Consider the following 25,598-nt stretch of genomic DNA (forward strand, 5'->3'; position numbering starts at 1 on the left):
ACCATGTGCATTCAGTTGTCTCTTACCATTCCACAGGTCTTTGAGCACTGGCCAATCACTGGACTCCAAACGTAAACCGGAAGCATTCTGGAGCGGGGCATTACACGGGAGTCTGTATGGATCTGCTGGATATTAAATATTTTTTGTAACTATGCTGATATTTAGTACAGCAGCACTTATTTTCTGATGTAAATAATCGATGCTGAATGAACCTCTCTTTGGGAATCCCAGTCGACAGGACAAATGTCCACCACACAGGGAATGCCTTCTGGGGGTTTGGGTTCAGAGCACAGGTTTTGGTTGACCTCAGAATCAGATCCATGATGGGAGCAAATGCACAGCACTGTTCTCTCAGCCTCCCCGGGTCCACACACAGCCGAACATTCGCCAGGCTCAGACACCTGCCATCTACAATACACACAGAACACACTGTCACTCTCGCACCTGGGGTTGTTGTCTCCTGCAGTAAGTGACACATGTTCGTGAGCAGCGAGAGAATTCAGACCATGAAGACCAAGAGCTGAGAACCATGATGGAGGAACCCAAAGCAGAAGGAGACAAACACCGGCCCTTCAAACACCACTACAACAAAACCGAAAGATAATGGAAAATACATTTTTCAATAAGTATCTAATACATTTAATATTTGAAGAGTACAAGTATCTTTCTAGTAATCTCAAACATCTTCCAAATAACCAGAAAATATTTCAAGAATGTACAGCGCTCAATGAAAGTATAAGAACACTTTGAAAACACTTCAGATGAGGAGTTGGACTGCCTTTGCAACCTCCAGTGAATGCTTTTCAATAGCAGTCTTTCACCTGACAGGGCCCACACTCCGTCCCGTCCAAGAGAGGAACAAGAAGACGAGTGCATGAGGGCTGATATGGCAGGACAAAACATGACAGGTCTCCTTGATCACAACAGAGAGAAAAAAATCCCCACAATAAAGCTAATTGAGATATTAAGTGACAAAAAAAACAAACAATTACAATCAAATACCTACAGTACTAAAAACTCAATTAAAATGATTTGTAAAATGTTTTATGTTATATCAATATTCTATTTGAATATGCTACTCCAAAAAGCTGATTAAATTAAATTTAACTACATACAGTGCATACCATTGCAATGTTTTGGGTCAATAGACATATCTTATGCTCAGCAAGGCTGCATTTATTTGTTTTAAAATACAATAATATTGCAAAATATTACTAAAATGTAAAATTAAATTTGTTTTTGATTTTAATATATTTTTAAATGTAATTTATTCCTGTGATGTAAAAAGGCAGTACTTTTCAATATGTTACGCCCAAAACTACTGTATCAACAAAAAACAGAGAATTATGTTGGTCAAGTGTTTTGAGGTCTTTAAAGTGTAAGCATTGTGGTCAGCTCTTTAATAATTTATACTGTCTTCTGAGGCTCATTCTTATTCACCATATCACCATTAGTGAAAGAGCATGCAGTATTTGAATCCGACTCATTACATTTTATGCGAATCGGTTCTTTCAGTTCAAATAACTGGGAAATGATTCAGTGATTCTTTTACATCATCACGACGCCACTAAATGTATATGTATGAACATATTGTTGTTTATATACCGGTTTTATCTGTTGATGTGGTATCCTAGTCAAAGTTACCAGCATTGTGCCAGTGCAATTTTACAGCCATGGTTCAGCTAATAAAACATAACATCGTTTAGCATCTAAATATAATGTACATTTAAATTAAGACAAAACCCATTAGATCTAAATTATTTTACAGATCCTGTAATTAATAAAAATAAAATAGAGAAATGTTAATCAGAAACATTTTCTGTTGGTCTGTACTGTATATCTAATTTACGTGTATCCATAACCTAGTAGTAGATGCTATGCGAAAACGGCCAGGACCTTTAATTTAGAAATGTTTTTGGGGGGGCTTTTATATTGAAAAGCGGTTTGTCTGTTGTCGCGTGCTTCGCGCCGCTGTATGAGGAGGCGCGTGCGGTCAGTGGGCGGGTAAAAACACACAGCGTTGAGGGAGCGGAGAGGGTATGTCTGTGATGCAGAAAGACTGAAAACAAAGCCATTACCGTCGACTTGTAAAAAGAGCGTATGTTTCTATCTGGCCAATGATTAAATGTTGACTTTGCTCGATTTCGACACATTGTAAGCGGCAGATGAGTTGTGGTCTTATGACGGTTGTACGTAGCATTAGCAGCGGCGCGGCGCGGCGTGGTGCAGACCAAACAGTTAGCCGAGCGTGTTAGCATCTGCTTGTTTTTACTCCCGTCGAATCCAACTCTATCCGAAACTGACAGTAAATACGTGAATATGACGCAATTATATATTTCCACTTGAGCTAAAATGATATATTAACTCGTTTGAGTTTGTGTGACTGTTGGTACGGGCCATTTCACGGTTCTGTGTGTTTTTAGTTCGTCACGACGGTTGATATAACATGACGGTCGCAGCGAATTGAAACCGTTACCGCGGTTATTTTTATTCCGCTCTTAACTAAATTTTCCGTTGTTTAAAACGCATCGTGTTCCCTAACGTTACCTAGACAGCGTTTTTTGGCCGGACCGTGCCCTCAGAATAACAAACTATGCGATCTAAGTAACGTTAGACGACTCAATAGTTTTTGAGTCTTAGCCCTTAAAGGAATGGACATTAAAATGCGGTTTGTTACTCCAATATCGTTTCCAGCATTTCTTTTTCACTGTCTTTTATTATTCCGTGAGCTGGCCCTTTAAGATCAGTGAGCTGTTTATATGTTGTTGCAGGCGTGTTTTTTTCTTCTTAATAGAAGAGGGGTTTGGGTGGGTGTGTAAGTGGACACTAGTCCAGACTATGTTTGCATGGCTATATTTAAGTGCTGGACAGATAGGGGGGTGATAGTTTTACATGAGAAGTACAGTGCTGAGAGTTAAACCAGCCACAGGCCTGCTGCACCTGTCACCAAACCCGTAGTGCACAAATGTCTAGGGAATATTTTTTTATAGTCTTGTGTGCGTGTGTAATAATTTGATTCTGTTTCTTCTCTTCCAGATTTTCTATTTTGTACATACATTATTTTGTATATACTGTTTATGATGACTTCAGTGGTCACTGATGCTGCCAGGGGCAATCGAGACAAAGCCCTAACCCAAACCACACACACCTCACAGCCACAGAAACAGATACAGGTGAGACGTACACACACTCTTCATCAGTAAGTGTGCCATATGCATAAGCCGGAGGACCAGCGTATAATTGTGTGTTCTGAATATGGATTTGTAACTGTGTCATCGTTCTCTAGGCCACAGCCGAACAGATCCGACTCGCCCAGATGATTTACGACAAAAACGATGCAGATTTTGAGGGCAAAGTCCAGCAGGTGAGCAGAAGACGGCAACATTCAGTACTGAGAATGGAATTACAGAAGACAATATCAAATAATACATTTACTGTATAACACGTAATTTCACAGGTTTTGGCAAAATTTGGATGAATAAATCAAAAGTGGGGTTGTATTCATAATCAAATCGCAATATTGTGGTTTAAATTAACTTTAAAACTGTACCTATTTTATATATAATGTGTGATTGAGTATGTGTAGTAGACAAAACTAAAGGTTTATGCATTCAATTGATTACCATCATTTTTAATAATACATTTGTTAAATCATAAAACAATCCATTTAAATTAAAACAGACACAGAATGTAAGAAAAAATAAAAAAACCTATTGGACGCTTTTGTTAAATCGAATCAATTAAGCCGCTTTCACACTGCACGTCGGACCCGCGATATTTCCGGAACATTGCCGGGTCGCCTTCTGTGTGAAAGCAACCACGTCCCGGGATTTATTACCGAATTGAACCCGTGTTGGGGACCTAGTAACATTGGGGGGTTCGACCCGGGACGAGCGCTGTGTGAACAAAAGCCAGATCTAATGCTGTGTCGAAATGATGATGCGCGTTATCACGCGACTCTTTTACCGGCTGTTTTGAAGGAAGATCAACATTCGCGACGAAAACACATGTGCAAACTGTAATGAAGCAGAGATCAGTTAGTTCCTCACTTCCTGCGCTGACGCCGAGATCGTTTGCTTGCTTCAGTTAAAGTATAACGTGTCAAGCGTTGTCGACTCGTACATTACACGTCACGTGCTGATGTCACGTGTCGTTACGGGATCTTCAAGGGTTGTGTGTGAAAGCACGCACATATACCGGGTCATCACTGGCATTGTGAAAGTGCAAAATCTAGCGACCAGGGAACAATTACAGGAACACTTTACATGTGTATTTGCCGGAATGTCCGTGTGAAAGGGGCTTTAGATGTGCTTACTAATTTTTATAATTAATTATTATCTAGAACTTCTGATTGTGCACAACAGCAGCTGGAAATAGTGCGGTCTAATTTTAAGAAATATTTTTTTTTTTTTACTTAATTTCCTTTAATGAATCAGCAAAAAAAAAAAAAAGGTTAAGAATTTGTCTGTACACTTTTCTTTATTTTAAATCAGTTTAATGACTCTTAATGAATCCATCAGAGTGGTTCTTCATTAACAGCAGTTGCTTTAATATTTTTTCAGTTAATCAATGTTATTTTTGTTTATTTTAGTTTCCCACAAATCCGTATAATTCCTGTCTGGTAGTCTTGACGTCTGATCTAATTAGTCTTATGACTCGTTCTCAATAAATCACGTCTCATTCAATGAATCAAGGTTTTTGTGTTGTGTGCTTCATTCAGATTAATCCGTATAATCTCTGTCTGATGGATACATATTGAGAGCGAGTTTTGTTGTAATAAATTGTAGGCTTCTTTAATAAAATCATCAAAATGTTACAGAAGTACATTTTACCTTAAAATATAATAAAGCAATTTTGAATTTTGTTGTATCTTCAAGAGTTTGATTGCATTTGGTTGTGTTTGCGTCCCAGCTCATGGAGGTTACAGGCAAAAATCAGGACGAGTGTATGGTGGCCCTTCATGACTGCAATGGGGACGTCATCAGGGCTATCAACTTCCTGCTGGAGGAGGTCACTGTCAAGGTACATGCTTGCTACCTAGTTGATCCTGTTTGACTCGTTTCTGATTCAGTGTCTTTTGTAATTGCATTAATTATGCAAGAAGAACTAGACTGAGTTGAAATAATGTTATGGAGCTTTTCCAGCTTTGCCAGCCTGCCAAACTAGTTATTAAGCTGCTAGAGGTATTTGAGGATAATATACCCATGATTCTGATTCTGTTGAATTATTCTCATGCTTGCACAGGACTCATGGGAGACAGTTGGCAAGAAGAAAAGTGTTGGAAAAGAAGGGACCGCTCCAGAGAGCAGGGAGAAGAGAGGAGAAAGGGAAGGCAGAGGCCGCGGGGGTCCAAACAGACGTGGCCGAGGGGCTAGCCACAACCAGGAAGGTGCGTCTTTCTGTGCGTTTGTGTGTACATGTCCTAACTTGCATGTATAGATTGTGTTTTTGTCTGAGGCAAGGTGTCCAGTTAGACAGCATAGTAATGTTCTCATGGTGATTGGGATCAAGTGAATAGGCATTCACATTTTTTTATTTTTTAGGGAGGTCGGAAGAGAACGGGTTTGATTCAGCTCCAGGAGAGAGAGGAGGAGACCGTGGGCGCAGAGGAAGAGGGAGAGGTCAGCGCATTATATGCACTCCAAGACATTACTGCTTACTAATACACTGCTGCCTCCAGAAGTGGTTTTTATGTTGGTTATCTGCATAAAAATGAGCAGTCCATTATTAAAAAAAAACACGTGGAAAACTAACACTACTGTTCAAAAGTTTGGGATTGGTAAGAGATTTGTGTGCTTGTGTTTTTGAAAGGTGTCTGTTGTGCTCACCCAAGGCTGCATTTATTTGACCAAACTACAGTAAAACAGTAAATATTGGGAAAAATTAATACAGTTATAAAGTAAATATTTTCTAGGTTAAATATATTTGAAAGCTGTATATTCAGCATCATTACTCCAGTCTTCAGTGTCACATGATCCTTCAGAAATCATTCTAACATGCTGATTTGCTGCTCAAGAAACATTTCTTGTTATCAGTGTTTTTACCCCCGATTGTTTTTTTTTTTTTGAATGATTGCTTGATGAATAGAAAGTTTTAAAGAACAATATTCAAAAAATCTTCTTTAACAGTATAATAGTCTTTTCTGACACTTGTTTACATTCTCTCTTTTATTATTATTATTATTAATTCACTATCAAGATTCAATGATCAATTCATCATAAAAAGTGCCCCACATGACTCCAAGGGGTTAATAAACGCCTGAAGCGAAGCGATGCATTTGTGTGTAAAATATCCACATTTCAAACTTCTGCTAACTGTCGTATGTAATCGCGTACACTCTTGTTAGAATACGCTAGTCTCGTGAGAACCCAAGTTTTGTTTACAGCAAAGGAGAACCACGTAAAGAAGTGGATTGTTGTATAAAATTAGTTTAAGAACTGTTAATTGACAGGTTATTTGGGGAACCCAAAATGGTTCTTCTATTGCATTTTATTGGATATTTTTTTAAGCTTGATACAAGTTCTGCTATCTCAGACTGGGCAGGATGGGGCCTGTTCCTGTGCTGCTATTTGTGTCACTCTGAGCAATGTTTGTAGGGCATTAAATGTGACGAATGCGTTTAAAGTAGCTGCAACTCGAGAGGGGAAGCTGGGGAGGGAGGGAGCAAGAATAGGACCGGGAAGAGTCATCAGAAGGGCCTGTCTTCTGTCATATGGCTCTTAAAGAGGACATCACTTCCAGTTTTTAAATGAAGTTTAGTCGATTACAACTACATTTAATTTCATATGCAAGAACTTTGCTAATCGTAATTAAGGATATTTGCACAAAGCTGTCTTAAAGGTTCTGGAGAAAAAAGGTCAGGGAGAGGGAGTGAACTGGTCTAAGTGGCATGTCAAGATTATGAAATCTTGGAAAGGAAACCAATGAAAAGGCACAAGGAGTAGTAAATATTCATTTTTGGCTGAACCTCTCCTTTGTTTTCACTCGTTCTGATTGGTATTTATGCTGGTGTGTCGTCTCAGGTGTAGGAAGCCGAGGAAGAGGCAGAGGAGCTGGAATGAGCAGGTTCTCTCAGGGAATAGGGTAAGTGTTCACGCTTTTTTTCTTTCTAAACCATTCCAAAAAAAGAAGGTTCTTGGTCATTATTCTTACTTGGCCTCCATTGGTTTCTCTTTGACCAGTAGGACGTTTAACCCTGCTGACTGCACCGGCTCTGCTGAGGCAGGGGAGGCTGGAAATGAGACTACTGAAGGAGCAGGTGAGTGCTGTTTATTGATCCAGATCCTGATTTCTTTAATAGAGCAGAATCTGCTTCTCTAATACTTTTTACTTAATCATATCTGAAGCCATTTTCAGTGTAGTATAGATGTCAGATGAGCTGGTTTTCTGTAGTATTGATTTCATTCATGCGGCAGGCTCTGTATGGATGGAAACCCGAAATGCACTGATCCGATTTATGTAGTGCAGGTCATCCTCAAAACAAAAAGCACAGTGCAAAATCACTAACCAGCGATTATGCATTTCTTAATTTAGCCCTCTGCAAAAAAAAAAAAAAAAAAAGAAATTATTTCTCATGTGTTTTCAGGAGCCTGGAAGGACAGTGTGGATGATTGGGCGGCTGAAGACTGGAATGAAGATGTGAGTGACTTCATGAATGTTAAAATCAGTCTGGAAAACATGATCAAGAGATGTCAGTGTGTAACGCTCGCTTCTCTATTTATCAGCTATCTGAGACCAAAGTGTTCACTGCTTCTTATGCGCTTGGCTCCAGGAACCTCGCGCAGCCTGGACAGGGGTGAGTGCTTCCTGTGCTTCAGCACTTTGCAGAACAGAGCTTAAAAATAAAGAAATTCAAAGAAGAATTTATTAATTAAAAGTAATTTCCTTAGAAATTTAACTTTAAAATAAATTTTACTGTGGCTTAAAATTCACAACTATAATAATAGTAAAATGTTTAACAAGTAAAATTGATCATTTGAAAAAAAATTTTTACTTTTAACTTGATTTAACATCAATTTATAATATTTAACTGCATTAACAGTTTGAAAAGTGTTTTTATTTTGTCGTAGTACATTACGTTTTTTCGTTTTTAAGTGGCACACCTAGGATTACAGTGGAATTACTTATCACTCTGTCAGACATATGTTATTACTTGTAAAACTTGTTTATAGTATTTTTAGATTGGTACCTTTCATATGAATTTCATTTGAAGAGTTGTAAGTAGCTATTGACAACTCCTGATTTGTAAAGTTAGTCAACTATGAAACACATTAGTTACAGCTATATACAGTTCTAGAGAGCACGATGGTGTCATGTAGCTCAAGTCAGTGCGTTTTATGCTTCATCATAAATGAATATAATTCAGCTATTAGGCTGCTCTACATTTAACAAAAGTGTCGTTCAGCTCATTTCAGTTTTTATCCAATATTGTCAGTATTGCAAGCTAGTGATTAAACTGCTCTGTATTACATCTTCAGCAAGCAGTGAAGAGCATGTTTAGACAGATCTGTCTACCTGAGTGCTCCAAAATATTTGGCATGCATTCAGGTATGATTCCCCTCCCTGCCTTGTTAATGTTTGACTCATGTTTAGCAATTGAAGTCAAAAAACAAACATCCTTACAACTGCAGAGACAGATTAGCAGGCATATGTAGGTGCACTCCTGGAACATCCTCACTTCATGCTTCCTGTGTTGTGGAAGCAATAGGGCAGAACTTCATCAAAAATGTATTTGATGTTTTGCATCCTAGAGCAAAGACCTCTTGTAGTTGTCTGAAAGTGTATCTCTGCTCCTCAGGATGGATCTGGGCTCTCTGTTGCCTAAGGTGGCTGAGGGTGACTCTGAGCTTGCCGGATTGGAGCCGTCATGCCCTGATACTCTCACCCAGAGCCTGGTGTTCACCAACTCTCAGCAGCACACCACCCGAACACACACACACAGCTACGCATCTGCTGCTGCTGGCACTTATGCACATGCCGCATCGGTGAGAAGCACACACATACTGGCACTGAGTACCTCAGCACTGGACTCTGCACCCAGATTTATAGAGCCAGATTCACTTTCAGTTTCTTATTTTTTTTCTTAATTTTATGAGTACCTTTTATTCAACAAGGTTGCCTTAAATTGCTAAAAAGTGAAATTCCTTTTAACTGATAAAGGTGACAGTGATAATTGACTATTTATAAATCGATTTCTAATAAAAGCTGTCCATTTGAATCTTCTATTTAAAAAAAAATAATAATTGTATATAATGATATTTTTTTCCAAAGCCTTGGTGAGCATAAGAGACTTCATTCCAACACCAAACTTTTACTAAAATTGACACAAGCTGTCACTGTCCCTTTAAATGAGCTTTGTGACATTGTAAACCGATACTTCAAATTAGAGGATAAAGTTAAATATGCAATTTTAGCTAATAAACTACAGAAACTGCTAATAAATCATACAGTCTGCATCACTTACTACATAGCATTCCAGTTACTGTATAGTTTTTATGAAATGTCAAAAGTACCTGTCCGTGGGTACAAAGATGGCACTTAAGTCTCAGACTTGATAAAACAAATACACTTTTGCTGTTATATAAAATTGGTATCGCGAGTCATATAATTTACTGACACTACAGTTGAGTACTAACAAGTTGGAATCATGACAACCCTTCTGTTTTCCTTCTAGTCCATGCTGGGATCCAGGCTTCCCCAGAACGATGTACAGAAGATGGAGCCAATCAGCACACCCCGAATCGCCCCTTTGTCCAATCAGTTTTCAGGTGCACTGGGTAATGGCACTGCATCTGTTGAATTTACTGCTCCGGTGCCTGTCGAAACTACCCCTGTGACCCTGAATGAACCCAAGGAGACCCCTGTTACAACATCTCTCTGTAAGTACTATGCATGCACACTGGGGTACGTTTCCCAAAAGCAACTATAGTCACAAGTTCCATCGTTGCCAATAGAATTCCGTTGCGCTAACAACCATAGTTAGCTAACGATGCTTTTGGGGAACGCTAAGTGCACATGCAACTGGAGGTCATTGGCCATTGCATCATGTCTTATAATCAGTGTGGTTTAACACGTCCCCAGCACACACTTTTACATTTTGAACCAGGTTTGACAGAGACTCGTTAGTATATGTCTTTTCTGTCTTTAGTGGACCTGAAGCCTCAGCCTGACCCGTCCCCCATCCTCGGTCGTCTGACCCAACATCAGAATGCAGCACTCCAGTCGGACCTGCCGGCTCAGGCCCGAGACCCTGCTCCACTTCCCCCATACGATGGGCCTTCTCCGACACTGAAACACCTCTGTGAGCCGGTCATCACCACGACAGAGCCGCCACATCCCAGAACCATCAGACCACAGAGACGGAGAGCGCCACCTCCCTCTAAGGTGATAAAATCCCCTATAGCCCCTTTTATTGTTACTCCGTGAGTTCTGTTGTGAATGTATGCAAGCATATTCATATTCACTAAATGCAATAAAAAAATGAGTATTGAATCCAGAATCGAATCGCATTTTGTGTAGTGACAGACACCACAATTTTGGTTGTTTGTTTTAAATCATAAAACACAAAATCGAGAAATTTAAACTGTCAAAACCGCTGTGGGATATGTACAAAAGACATTAGTAGTTTTGTTAAAATTGTAGGAAATTATTGAAGCGTTATTATAATTTAAACATACTTTTTAAGTTATTAAAATGTAATTAAACCATTAAAAAACTGAATCCAGAAAAATTAAAACCCTGTATAATTGGGGAAAACTAAAACTACTAATCTAAACTACTAAGTCTAATTACTTTTTGATCTTAATTTACAAATAAATATGTGTTTGGTTTGCCAGATCCCCTCTTCAGCAGTAGAGATGCCCGGCTCTGCTGACGTGTCCGGGCTGAATGTGCAGTTTGGTGCACTGGATTTTGGATCTGAATCCACTGTGGAGAATCTCAACCAATCAGAAAGTAGATATCAGGAGCCTGTGGCTGCTGCTCAAACCCAGAGCAGCCTGTACTCCAAATCCACTGCCATCAGGTCTGTCTGTCCACCTGGTTGTCTTTCCTTTATACTTTACAAGATCTTTATAGGGATATTTCACCCAAAAATAAAAACTATTTGCTCACGTTGGTCCAAATGTTTTCTGAAGAGACATGACTGCGTTATATAATTTAAAAAAGATTTAATTTAGGCCTTTATTCACATATAAACATTAATCAGCGTGCACACGCTTACAAGGCCTACACTTGCAGGCTTGATTAGGTTTGGGTATCGAGAACCGGGGATTTGATAAGACCCGTGCTTTTCAAGATTCCTGCATTCACAATTTAATGGGGTTTTTAAAACATTAAAGAGCAAGAAGGGAAAGAACTTAAGTGCCGTTTCTCGTGCCGTGCACACATCTGGCGCACGAGCACAGAGAATCATGATCCCAGTGCAGTTTTCAGGCCTATGTCCGTTCTCGAACCGTTCTGTGCACTTCCACAACAGAAAAGGACTTCTCTTTTTTACATCTCGCAACCAATGTGCACAAAACTACTGAAATATTCTACTCATAAACGTAGCTGTTTTTATATTTTTGAGTAGATTTTTTTTTTGGAGGAATATATTCCTTTACGTTATGTAAATACATTATTTTGTTTGAAATCAACATTGGCACAAATCCTACTGCTAAAACTCAGGACATTCCACAAACATATAACTTTAATGTATTTCTTATCTTATTTTTCTTGTTTTAGTGAGTCTCTAGGTGGCTTGCCTCAAGCAGTAATGGAGTCCAGTTACCCATCAGCCTCTCTTGTTTTACCGAGCACTACTGCCCCTCCTGTCTTGGCTCCACCCTCAGCTAGCAGAGCGGATTCATCTGCGACCTCCACTCTCAGTGTAAGACCAAAATTCATCACATTTACCATTTCAAAGGGGAAAATGTCCTCATGATCAGTTACTTAGTTGCAGATTTTGCTCATTGTCAAGTTGGCTACTTTGACCAATAGTAAGCAGCTTGCTCTGTAAGTGATATCTGTGTGAGTGGTGCTTCATGCATACTGAAGCTCTTAACGCTGACCCTTTTTCACCTGCACCTTAATTAGGTTAGCTTGGTCCAAACTATCGGGAAAACAGAGCTGAACTGATTTTGTTCAGGGTTCCTGTTTAGAATTTTGATATTTTTCATCTTTGGGTATTCTTGCCAATACTGATTATTTTCTTTTATTATAAATTTATGATTTTTATTTTATTTTTATTTTTTTATTTTTAAATCCTTTTTGTAAATATTTTATGATTCAAGTAAACTGAAACCAAAAGAAATAAAATTGATTTGGAAAAATATATATATTTTTTTTATTTCACCTAGTTGACAAGGCATTTGTCACTTTAATTTAGTGTACCTTGATGTACTAAATAACTAAAACTAATATAAAGATTAAAGGGGTAATATGATGTGATTTCAGTTTGTCCTTTCTCTTTGGAGTGTTCTCCAATCTATTGCTGCATGAAGTAGATCTGTAAAGTTGCAAAGACTAAAGTCTCAGATCCAAAGAGATATTCTTTATCGAAGTTAAGACTCTGCCACGCCCCCTAAAAACAGCTCATTCAAACACGCCCCACATTACTACGTCACTATGTGGAAATATTTGCATAATGCTGCCCAAATATTCACACAAAGAAGGCGTTTCAGTAACCGCAGTTAGTGTTTAAGTCACGTCAGGGAGATGCTGTGTGTATCTACACAAAAGCAAAATCACTTTATTTGGCCTTCAGAAAGTAGATGCATTTAGGAATCTTTAAGGTTACTTACAACTGTAGGGGAATTTACAGTTAAAACCCAAGGACCAGATATGTCGCAATGAAGACCAGGACTCAGAGATGAGTTCAATTAATAATAATAATTTTACTTGAAGAAAATAGTTTGCAATTTCATCAGCAGAAGTCAGCTTCAACACTCTCGAAGGAGTTCGCAGGCCGCCCCCAGTACAATACAAAATCAACCACAGTTATACCCTGACAGAGGATACTAATTGCGTCAATACATGAGTCAACAAAATTCTGATTGGTTCCAAAACCTAGATAAAACTCTCCAAAGACGTATATCTGATACGCTGGACACTGGCAGTTGATCGTTTGTCCTGGGACTGTCTGAGCTTCTCCCTGTACAGACAGATACTAACACACGTACACAGAGAACTTATCTAAAATTCAAGGCTTTCTAGCACTGGCGAGTGTCTTATCATTACGGTTTGATACACACACATAGTATGTGGACATTAATCTTGAGGAAAAGAAATACAGCACACATAAGGTTACACATTTCACTCTTGCTATAACTTGATTAATAGTCAAACAAGAAATCATGTAATAAAATAATTAATATCAGTATGAAGGGTATGGCAAATCGGCATCCACTCCTTCAGTCCCCCGTTTTAGATCAATGTGGGGTCTAATACCCCACATCTGGTCTAATAAATGAGGTCAGGTGTCGTTGTGATGCATGCTAAGAATGCAGGCTGTTGGTCAACTTAAGCAGGTGCATATACTTAAGATCTCTGGTACTGGCTGACATTTCTAGTAATAAACACATTATTTTGTACAAAATACTTCCCATAATCATTCTTACTTCCCATATACATTCATCTACTTACTTAATCCCACAATATCGCCACTTGCACTAGTCTTTCTTCACATAATGTCTTTTCCAGTGAATTATTCTGTGTGTCCCTCTACCTGGAAAAGTGTCCTCCATCCATATATACTTTCATCAACATATCTTTGTAAATACCTCTCTTCCTACTACAGCTACTTCACACTTACCCTCTAAAACAAAACATTTATCTAACAGCCTTAAGACTAAATTTGCATATTCATTAACCAGATTTAACAAATCATTAAAGAAAACCGCATACACTATAACCAATTCATTTTTTTTTTAAACCCTTAAGAAGGATATTTGCCTTATTTGTTTTCTTTTAGCATGTTTTATACAACTATGATGAATTTTAGTTAATTTGGTCATATCTTAAAATAAACTCATTACAATAAACGTATATATATTATTCTCTGGAAGCCGGGCTAAATGAATAACCACTGTTATTGCATTCCTGACATATGTCAGACCCTCAGTCACCTCACAGATACCAAATATAGACATTGCTTATAACCTAAATCCCAGTAAAGATACCCTTATTTCATGAAAATCTATAATTTTCCCCATCAATGGTACAATTATAGAGATTGATTATCTATTTTACCCTTTCATTCCAAACTTGGTGTTAAAAACACAAAATTAAACAAACCAAAAATAAGTAAGATCAATATTGAGCCATCTTAAAAAAATAAAAATAATCATAATCATAATTTCCTCGAAAACCTAGAGCAGTTCCTAGTTTATTACTTAATAGCCCTTTTATTAAGTTTTAGTTTCACCACGAATCCATTTGCAGTCATCATAGTTCACATGCTGTTTAAACATACATTAACCATTAACCCAAACTTGTCATTGTTAACAACATTTGATCAAAATTACATTTTAAGTATCGAAGTGTCTGACTTCAAAAATACACCTAACCTATCCACTTATTGTCATGCATGTATTTTATACCAGGACATTACTGTTAACCATACTCATTGCCTTATCATTACCTTTTTTTTTTCAAATGCAAATCTTGTCAATTTTCATACCATATTACTGTACTCAGACTATATTAATGACACATTCAGAAGCAAATCCTCAATACCTCGTATTAAGTCAATTTAGTTCTCACTGTTTTGTCAGTGATAAATGCTTACACATCAGCTACGAGATCAATGTCTTTAAAACCCTCGTTCATGTTTGTCAATTGGTAGTGATATTTATTTACTCATAAATTATTATAAACTAAAAAAAAAAGCACACAGATTTCCCAATACTATTACTAAATGAACAATACTATTACTTAGTTCTAAACGCCCAAATATTTATTAAAGAGACATCCTCAGTTTCTGTAAATCTGTATTGAAACAGTATACATTATCAAAAAGCCCTGTCAGTGTTCACAATATTAATTTGATTTGACCTGACAGGTGTTCATAAGCAGCTCCATAGAGCCTATTACAATTGTTTTGTTCAAACTAAATTTATTATTATTATTTATTTATTTTTTTTGCTGTGCTATTTCAATTAATTCAAACCTCTTGTTATGGATTTGCTCCATTAAGGGGCTATCCACACGTTTTTGTTCAACTTATCTCTGTTCTACATAAACCACTACATAAAGCTTTTGCACTATATTACACAAGCGGGATTCACTCCTTTGTTTTCCCACCAGGCTTCTTTATGTGAGGGTGCTCTCTGGATAATTTGGTTAGTGACGTAGCCAATCTGTCACTGTTTTTCTGCCGTCTAAAATATTTACCTTTACCATTCAAACAACAAAGTGTTAACTTGTTAAAATTTAGACCCTCATTTAAATTTAGGCATGGATTTTAAACCCATTTTGGACGGCAAACTTAAATTTCACAAATCCAATCATATAAACACTCTTTAACATATTAATCCAGAGAGTGATTTAAATCAGCATTATAAAAGACAAAACAAGTCATTATTACCAGTAGCAGACAGAGCTGGATAACCAATCCACTTAAAGCTCGTCCCATGTTCGGCATTGTCTTTTCATTAGTTTCACTCAGAATTACCGACTTCTGTAAAGTAATTTCACTCAACACATCTGTAATGATAAAACACTCATTCCAGAGGTTAGTAACTCAATTGAAACAAAACAGGAACAGAATTCCTGTCCCCCAAAAATTTATAGTAGCCATCCTTGTGCATGCACATACTTAACACATTAATATTTTAACAGCTCATATTTAAGGTTTTCCTTTTGGTATTAAATCGGAAGGATTTAAACTTAAACATTGTCTGTGCATTTTACCTAGTTTGAACCTAGTCTCTTATCTAATCTCAAAGTTTGCCTGTTCTTTAATGATTTTTATTTAGAGTAAAATCAGCTTGGTTGTTTTGGTCTTCAAATCATTGCTCTGTTTTGGTTACTCTTTCTTAGCAGGCCAATAATAGAAGAAGAGCACTATCCCTGCCTCCACTCAAGCACTCTCTCTCTCTCTCTCTTACTGTGCAAAAAATTATTTATTTATTTATTTAGACAATTTTTGCCAAACTTTAACTTAGACTATAATATAAAATTCATTACAACATATAACCCTAAATTATTCAAATAAGTTAAAAATGTCAAAGTTTCTAGATCTAAAATCTCAGTTTAAACTGTTTAAAATACATAATGCTAGGAACATTTCTTTAAAATTATTTTTACCTTACATGCTTAATTCCCTTAACCTTTGTTATCTAAACCATCTCTTGATTAAGCAGAAGCAGTCTTCATTTTTAGCCACCACCATATCTTGTTATCATCTTGTGTCATGCCTAATGACCTGCACGAGTAAAGACTATGATATAGACATATTAGTTCAATATCATTTTAGCCTCATAAGAAATTTTTGTCTCAAAATAATGGCTGTCATCACATGGTCTCAGATGGTTCTTGAAAGCCCATTGCCATTAACTTTTTATAAATAAGCTCCTTGTCCTCAGGGTGTGATCCACTGGCATAGTTGCATCAAGTTGTGGACGCTTGTCACAACAATCAGTCAAGGAATGCGGTTGCTGGTGATCAGGTCTGGAGGAGCTCACATTTTGAGGCAGATTGCTGTACTTCATACAGTTCCCCTCTTAATGATGCTCTAGGCCTATCAAGCATCCGCTCAACTCCACTACCATCTCACATATAACACCTCCCTTCAGGGCAGGTGCCCAGTGGCGGTGACCCCCTGCCTTAGGTTGTCCCCTATTGGCCAGAAGAGGATCTTACCCGTCATTGAGAAATCACCTCATGCACACTGGTAACCACTCTTTCCCGTTGCAACATCCTCGACAGTCTTCTTCCAGAATCCAGTATTTCCTGCAGCTTAGGAAAGGTGCACTCAAGAACCATGAGAGCCATTGACAGCACCTACTAGTGTTAAAACATTGAAAAAGGTTAATCAAACTAATATTTAATCGCTAAACTCAATTGGATACCTCCAAACTATCATGCTGAGATTACTCAGTGAATTTATTTTTCACACCCGTCCATTCATTGTAATTTTCTGTTGCTTCTGTAGCTGCAGCCATCAGGCCCTGTATGATGGTGGAGACTAAAAATAAGACAGATAAGTTACTGGTCATAGAACAAATAGCAATACAACTGTTTAACTATTCAAAATTATTACATCTATAGCTCAGGGTCTGTATTATGATTTTAAAGCCCTCATGTCTCTTCAACAATTGCTCCTAAATTGTTATTCATTATTTTTATAATCTCTTATTTCTTACATGCATTGGGCAGTTGAACATTTAACTACCAATTGCCCTCTTAATGCATTAAATCTGAACTCTTTTTAGCATGTCCTTTAGCATCTCTGCCTATGATTTGACTGAAACACTGTGCTGTACTATAAATATCTCATCACTTAAACACAAGCTCAGATAACGGCATTTTAGCTTACTTTGAATGAGAGAGAGAGAGAACTCTGAGGGATTCAGGACTCGTAACAATGCATTTTCATTCATTTTTAACATAATTTCATCGTACTATCATTTTACTCTAGCCCAGTTTAAAACTTGTCAGAAATTATATGCATTTTAAAAATAAACATCTTTATATTTGTATTTTTACTTTATTTTCGCAACTCAAATGTTTCTCAAAGTTCTTTGCAGTCATTGTCATTACTTTTACATCAACTTGTATTTATCCATTCACTTAATTCTGGCCATGGCTTCTGAATTTCAACATTGGTTTTAAATCTGTCAGAGGTTATCTGACCCAGGTATATTACTTTGGGGCTTGCTAGCATGCTGTCTTCAAAGTTACTTTGAAACCCCCGTTTATGTTACTTGTTTACAACTTTATCATCTCATAAACAAAAAATAATTTTCTTTTATCTTATTTTTCTTTTCTCTTATTTTATATTTGCGTGACTACAATTTTGCAATCCAACAATAAAATTACTCTTTTGGCCAAACATTAGTAAATATAGAAATTACTTTTTTTTTTTTTTTTACTCAGAACATGTCTCTGGTACTTTTAAAGCTTAAGCCAGAGTCATGGTGGGGGCCAGCATGAGATAAAACAACGGCTTCATTGTAGTCAAAGTAATTTTATCTTTTTTAACAAAACATAAGCTTCTAAGTTTTTCCAAAATGCCACTGCCAATTTGTGTGCCTACAGTTTTTTTTTTTTCACTAACCCAGAATTCTGTTCAGTATTCCTTGTCAGGACTTTCAACAATTATATAGGAACTGGAACAGGTCTTATGATATCATTCTTTGTCATTTAAACCTTCTATGCACAGAGAATCAGATTAAATCATCACTCAGTTACTTCTGGGATTATTTTTAACAAATCGGCACATACATTTCTAAATGTTTATTTCTCAGGTTCTTTCTAAGTTTAAAGCCAATCAAGTTTTTGTTTTAACATTACAATCAGAATTAAAGCTCAGACTGATCATTCTTTAAATGAATTCAGAGAATATATATATTTTTTTAAAGTCAGAGCTTCAGAGCCAAACTGTTTACAGCATTTGCTCTCTTCTGTTTCATTATTTCTATCAGGGCTGACCAGGTTACCTAATTTGTCAGTCATATTTCTATCATAAACCAAAAACATATTGAGGCGGCGATCTTACCAACAGCACTTGACTTCTGCGTGATGAAATTGCAAAGTATATTTCAGAATTTCCATATACTGGTCCAATCCAATCAGGGTCATGAAAACTACATTTTAGCACTTTTGGGGTTGTTCCTGAGGCATCCCAGATCAATCAATACTTTCCCTTTGCATATATCCCTATATATTTATAGGTGCACATATGAATTATCACTATTTATTTTTAAACACTAATTTTGGATACTCTTTTCCCTAACCACTGACCTGGCCTATTTCTAAGCTCGGGGCGCCCCTGTCTGTAATGGTGGGTGATCGAGAGTTGGAAGAGCGAGATACGACTAGAACCCCCGTCTAGCGTCTTACATTCTTCTCGGGATTTCCCATACCCCTACTTTGGCTTACCCGGCCGTAAATGCACTGCCCTTTATGGCCTCTCGTGCTTTTTGGCTCTCTGTGCTTGACCCAGCACTGCCTATTTACGGCCTTATGTGTCCTTTGTCCCTCGGTGCTTGACCCAGCACTGCCCTTTACGGGTTCACATGCCTGTTAAGAATGCGTTTTTGTCCCCCCCTGGACTGTGCACACCTAGAAACAAATTTTTACGTCTCTCTCTAAGACCTATAGGTGTGCACCTGTTCCCTCTGTAACTGTACACATCTCTAAATATCTTATATCAAGACCTACCGATGTGTACTTGTACCCCTTATACTCACAAGGTTACTTATTTACAGGTATATTGTGACACCAATTTACCTACTCCACCCTGGAGCTGGTGTCTACCCCCTCACGTCTGAGTGAGTCTATCGTTCCTCCTTCTCTCGACCCCCTCCACTTACAGACAGTTCCTAACCAATAATATTAAATCTAAAATCTTTCCTACCTTGGTTTGATGATTGATCAGGGATGTCAACAAGGAACTATTGCCCGCCGATCCTCCACCATTAACTGTAGGGGAATTTACAGTTAAAACCCAAGGACCAGATATGTCGCAATGAAGACCAGGACTCAGAGATGAGTTCAATTAATAATAATAATTTTACTTGAAGAAAATAGTTTGCAATTGTAATAGCAGAAGTCAGCTTCAACACTCTCGAAGGAGTTCGCAGGCCGCCCCCAGTACAATACAAAATCAACCACAGTTATACCCTGACAGAGGATACTAATTGCGTCAATACATGAGTCAACAAAATTCTGATTGGTTCCAAAACCTAGATAAAACTCTCCAAAGACGTATATCTGATACGCTGGACACTGGCAGTTGATCGTTTGTCCTGGGACTGTCTGAGCTTCTCCCTGTACAGACAGATACTAACACACGTACACAGAGAACTTATCTAAAATTCAAGGCTTTCTAGCACTGGCGAGTGTCTTATCATTACGGTTTGATACACACACATAGTATGTGGACATTAATCTTGAGGAAAAGAAATACAGCACACATAAGGTTACACATTTCACTCTTGCTATAACTTGATTAATAGTCAAACAAGAAATCATGTAATAAAATAATTAATATCAGTATGAAGGGTATGGCAAATCGGCATCCACTCCTTCACAACAGAACAGCAACAGATTTTATGGACGACCTTTTCGTGAATCTAGGAGAGGAGGTCATTCTGACTTTGTTACAACAATCTGGTGCTTCTGAATCCGCTACTGTAAATGTTTTATTAGTTTAAATATTTGCTATTCACTGTTCATGTGTATGCGAGAGAGAGAGCGAGAGAGGGTCATACAGCAGAGTCAGCTGTCTTAACCGTCTGTGGCTTGTGTACTTCAAACACATTCAATCTTCATCACTGTGTCTGTCACGTGACTCTGTTCCTCTTTCAAGCTTGAACTGATGGTAAATCTAAGGACATTATTAACTGTGCCAATCACAATGCACTTGTTCTCTTGGCCAATCAGAGCAGACTGCACTTGTCAGAAGGAGGGACTTTGTAGAAAACAATGTGTTTGAGAGAGGTGGGCATAGAGGACCTACAATAATGTAAAGTATTTGAAAGATATGTTTTTTAACATTAAAGCATGTCAACATTGTTACACCAAATAATGTTTTTTTTTTTTTTAAAGCCTCATATGACCCCTTTAATAAAACCAATATAAGCATGTATATAAAAAAACAAACTTTAAAATGGAAACAAGAGCTAAATAAAAAAACTTATTCAAAATATTAATAAGAACTATAATGGTATCTCGGTGATCCTAGCATAAAATGATATTTTTCATCCCTATAACTTCATTGGTATGATACAGTCAAATATTAGTTTAGCTAATAGCTGAATCTGTTTATTTTTTCCCCACAGAATGGATTCAGTGAAATGAGGGCATCCAGCGCACAGGAAGGTAAATGAGTTCTGTTTTAACAGGCTTGCCATTTATACCTGAACTTTCTTTGCTAGGTGAATTTGTAGCATAGGCCACACGTTACATTTTTTGTTGTGCTGTATCTGCAGCTGCTCCGTCCAGCACCCCTCAGCCCGTATCCACCGCCCTGTCCACAGAGAACAGCTTGTCATCTTCCTCCTCTTCAACAGCAGCGCCTGTCCTGAGCACAGCTCTTCCATCACTTAGCAGGTACCACTGACCACAGCTTTCCAATTTCAGTCTCATTACATATTCATGAGAAGCAGACAGTCTCCTTACGGTCTTATCGATGCTTGTTTTCTCTCAGTCACGTGAGCAGCGTTAACTCTCCTGGATCTTCTGCACCCACCAGCTCTTCCCTGAGCGTAAGTGTCCTGTGAGGCTCCTCCCATTTCCAGTTTCTCTTCTCCGCTTCCTCACTTTAGTATTTCACTCTTTGCCTGAGCTTCTCTATTTGAGAGCTTTATAACATGGATAAGTGGGACTGGATCAGGGTTAAGTTGAATTGAAATGCTTCTCTCAGACACAGATGGGTGCTGACGTGAGCATGAGCCTGTCCACGTACTCTGGCTCTGTGTCCAGCTCGACGGTCAACTCCAGCGGCCTGAGCGCTGTAACCCAGAGCCTGGCCGCTAACGGCGCATCCGCTCCCTCTGCTGTCCGTTCTGCACCGCTGCAGACCAACATCACACCCTCCAACACCTCTGGTCAGTCGCAAAAACACCCACTGCGTGATTATAGTGATGCAGCAGAGTTGGACCGATTTTTACTATAACTGTCCATCTGTAAATAGCATTTTCTTGTTTCCAATGATTTATTTTTTTCTATATCTTCAGGTAAAGCTCCTCCTAACCTGGCTCAAGGAGTACCGCCGCTGCTGGCCAGTCAGTATATCATGGGTCCTGGTGGCCTCCTTCCTGCTTATCCGGTTAGTGAATGGATGATCTGCTCTCAGATAGAGGAAGCCAAATTTATAAATATATATACACTCACATTATTATTTAGTTTTTGTACACATTTTTGATCTTTCTATGTCTTCTCCTCCCTAAAGCCAATCTATGGATATGAGGATCTTCAGATGATGCAGTCCCGCCTGCCCATGGTAACCATTTCTTAGTCAACAGCTTGTTTTCACACACTTTTGACAGGCTGCAGATTTTAGGGAATAAAAACACAATTGCTGCTTTTCTTGATTTAAGATATAATATATATTTTTTTTTAACCTCCAAGATCACTGTGCTTGTTTGCGGTACACAATTTGGGCAAAAATGTTTTTTTTTATATCTATATGACTAATAAAATTGTTATTTTTATGTAACATTTACTATTTAGATATTTTGCTGTAAAAAAAAAGTATTTGAAGAAATGTTTCTCTGTTTTTACAGTATAGCTGTAAAATTGTCTATTGATTTTTAAGCCTTAAACTTTTATGGCAGAATCTGCAACGAGCCGTTAAAGCTTCTCTTTGGTTGACCGTGTCTGTTTTGAAAGTACTTTTTTATTATAAGTACGGGAAGATGATGCATGTTCTGTTCCCTAAAGCATATTTATAACTCAAGCGCATGCAGAGATTTGATGCGGAGGAGCTTTTACCGCTATGTTAATATAATATATTGACTAAATGATGTCAGTGATTATTTTTGGATGACATGTCCCTTAATATTTATTTCTCATATATTAATTGAATTATTTCTGGGTGACATTTCTCTGTAGGATTATTATGGCATGGCTTTCCCTGGTACAGCGCTAGCTGGCAGAGATGGAGGATTAGCAAACAATCCTTACTCCGGTAAGCAGCCATCATTGTTGTTGTTGTTATTAAAGCACAAAGATTGTTACGCTTGTGCAAATAGGACAATCCAGTATCATTCAGTCTAAAAGACTGTTCTGTATTGTCTTGCTTGTACAGGTGAGCCTACCAAATTTGGCCGCAGCGACTCAAACTCCCCAGCCCCTGCCACCAGTCTCTCCTCAGTGCCCCCCTCACAGTCTCAACAAAGTGCTGTCCCCCCTCATAATCAAGGGCCGCAGAACCCAGGTCAAGCCCAGCAGGGTCAGACCCAGGCCTTCCTCAACCCCCCTCTGCCTCCAGGTTATGGCTACACCAGCCTGCCCTACTACCCCGGGGTGCCGGGAATGCCCAGTGCCTTCCAGTACGGCCCCGCTGTCTTCATGCCTCCAGCGTCCACGAAGCAGCACAACATGGGCCCGTCCAGCCAGTACCAACACCAGACCGGATACAGCCAGCACACGTATGGCGCAGGTACATAAAATGCATAGAAAACTTCAGTTGCCATTTGACGATTTTTAAATGCAAAGCTTTGTTTATTTTTTATTTATTTTGTTTAATTTGGACGGCAAAATGTATAATGCAATACAATGATGATTAAAAGATAAACATTCCTAAAAAGCCTTACGGATCAGGTACTGTACCCAGTGGAAAACCCCCCAAAAGTGAACCGTTCCACACAGTGGAAAAACGCCAATATTTGATTTTGAGTGTCCTGAAGTGTTAAACGTTGGGGCTATAAAATGGACTTTCTTATTTGAAATCTCTTCTGTCCTAAGGTTATGATGAGTTGTCCCAGGCTCATGCTGGAGGAGATTATGGGAAAGGAGGATATGGAGGAAGCTCCCAGTCCCAGGCCAAAGCAGTCACCAACAGCTCGGGAAAAGGTAGATTTTGTGCTCACGATTTATGCACAGATGTTGTTGCTTTTAGGGTTGCAACTAGCAATTACTGCTTTGAAGTGGCGTGACTCCTGATTGTTTTCCATGCACAGTGTGGAAATGTAATTGATACATTTTTCATCATCAGCTTTGATTAGTTTGATTCAGTAGGATATGGAGTGCTGTTGAAATAAGTCTTGAAACCTTGAAAGAAGCATTTTTTTTTCCTCTCCTTTGGTGGTGTTTGGTTATAGTATAAGAAGCGTTTTATTACTTTGGGTTGTATTTAGGCTCCAAATTCGTAGGTTTTTAATTTGTGTACTAAATTATAATAGATATTAATCACAGAGCTTATTTTATGCAGTAAACCCAATATGATTTTCCACTGGCTTTTGGGTTTTGTTGAGGGAACTGGGGTCATGCCAACTTCTGGTTTAGCCTCAAGTCATCTCTGCAGTGCTCTGGAAAAGCTTCCTAATCAGACTAATAACTGTAGAGAGCTTGCAGATGTGTTGAATAAAGTCAAATTTAAGATGTCTTCATTTGAACCCTTTTCTTAGTACCAGGACTGTCTGGATCTGCGAGTTCAGAGCTCACTGGAACGGTGTACAGCAAGAGCCAGGTGAGCGTCACGTTTCTGCTCAGTCATCACAATACATCTATATTATGTATTCATCTCATTTCTCTTCTCTGACCCTTCCAGTCGTTTGACAAGCAGGGTTTCCCCACAGCAGGCGGCCCTGCGTTCAGCCTGCCCTCAGCTCTGGGAGGAACCGGGCCGCTTAACCCCGCAGGCGCCCCCGGATACGCCCCCGCACCCTTCCTTCACATCCTGCCCCATCAGCAGCCCCCCTCACAGTTACTGCACCACCACATGGCTCAAGACACACAGGTACATCACGTCTACAACAATTCACACATCATTCTTACATTACAATAGGTTCCTTATTAGTTAAGGTTTCTCAGCTAAATGTTTGATTGTTAATGATTTGCATATTGAATAATAGGATCTAGCGGGCTTTATAGGGTTAATGCTGAATCTTTTTGTCATCTGCAGGGCCAACGCAGTCAGTCCAACAGCATGCAGAAGAGTCAGGGCAAATCCAACTACAGCAGCTCTCCATACTGGGCTAACTGAACACACCGGGTCTACAGCTACCCACATAAACACCCCAATCTGTGTCCACACTGTCCCGCCTCCAACATGAATGCACACTCGCACAAACACACGCCGTATCAGTTCTCCCCCGTCCCCCTCCTCCAACATCCTCCTCTGCTTTTTTCCTTCTCTGAATTAGGTTTTTCATGTAAGATATTTATGTAAGTATTTATATATACTGTAAATGTTAAGAAGCCGAACAAAAGATGTGGTCGCTCCATTTTATTTTTTTGAAGGACTTTTTTTTTTTTTGATTTACTTTTTAAAAACTGCAGAGATGTAGCAAAAAAATTAAAAGGAAAAGCATTTTGAGGAAAACTACGGAGACACTGCAGTGAGACCTAGAGCACTGATGGTGGAGGAGGGTGAACGTCTCGAGGGGCTTCACAAGCATCGAGCGCACCATTCCTGACTCTTCCTATGGATTGTTCTCCCATACAATGGTTCCGAAATTGATTTCTGTCGCCTGAAAGAAAGGAAAAACAGCCCATACGTTTTATATTTTACTCTTGTTGCCCTCTGAATAAAGGTTCTGAGCTATTCACCATGTTGTGTGTCTTTTATATGCTGTGCTGCTGGTGACAGTTTTTAGATTCATTAAAATGTTAGTGGAGTTTTTAAGTATCGAATTGCTTGGTTTTACCAAAATTCCATTTTAAGTTACGTTTTACCACTGTTTGTCATTTTATATGAAATGTAGTTTTCTACATTTGAAAATATT

The 25,598-nt window shown here is 38.4% G+C and overlaps 1 protein-coding gene across 3 annotated transcripts; it reads left to right on the forward strand.

The window, feature by feature from the left end:
• The first annotated feature begins 1,935 nt into the window (after nt 1–1,935).
• Nucleotides 1,936–25,424, forward strand: LOC113107352 (ubiquitin-associated protein 2-like). 3 transcript variants are annotated; one of them, XM_026269797.1, is made up of 27 exons: nt 1,936–2,037; nt 3,037–3,173; nt 3,287–3,364; nt 4,912–5,022; nt 5,245–5,389; nt 5,544–5,621; nt 7,023–7,083; nt 7,182–7,258; nt 7,586–7,638; nt 7,725–7,795; nt 8,798–8,984; nt 9,674–9,878; nt 10,148–10,383; nt 10,836–11,023; nt 11,725–11,869; nt 20,988–21,027; nt 21,138–21,258; nt 21,356–21,413; nt 21,572–21,755; nt 21,885–21,976; nt 22,100–22,150; nt 22,762–22,837; nt 22,958–23,311; nt 23,617–23,724; nt 24,279–24,340; nt 24,422–24,610; nt 24,776–25,424. In XM_026269797.1, the coding sequence occupies exons 2-27, from the start codon at nt 3,078–3,080 to the stop codon at nt 24,854–24,856; spliced, it is 3,147 nt and encodes a 1,048-aa protein (XP_026125582.1). In that variant the 5' UTR covers nt 1,936–2,037; nt 3,037–3,077; the 3' UTR covers nt 24,857–25,424. The 3 variants fall into 3 exon arrangements, with proteins under 3 accessions (XP_026125582.1, XP_026125581.1, XP_026125583.1); XM_026269796.1 differs by having other exon boundaries at nt 1,970–2,098; XM_026269798.1 differs by having other exon boundaries at nt 1,970–2,098; nt 7,185–7,258.
• Nucleotides 25,425–25,598: the final 174 nt, after the last annotated feature.

The sequence above is a fragment of the Carassius auratus genome, chromosome 8 (assembly GCF_003368295.1).
Source record: "Carassius auratus strain Wakin chromosome 8, ASM336829v1, whole genome shotgun sequence".
Lineage (NCBI taxonomy): Eukaryota > Metazoa > Chordata > Actinopteri > Cypriniformes > Cyprinidae > Carassius > Carassius auratus.

Excerpts from the sequence above, each read along its gene's own strand:
- LOC113107352 (XM_026269797.1), top strand. The coding sequence starts at position 3,078 with ATGATGACTTCAGTGGTCACTGATGCTGCCAGGGGCAATCGAGACAAA. Across the intron at positions 21,977-22,099 it reads GCCTCCTTCCTGCTTATCCG|CCAATCTATGGATATGAGGA; the intron begins GTTAGTGAATGG and ends TCCTCCCTAAAG. Across the intron at positions 23,312-23,616 it reads CCAGCACACGTATGGCGCAG|GTTATGATGAGTTGTCCCAG; the intron begins GTACATAAAATG and ends TTCTGTCCTAAG.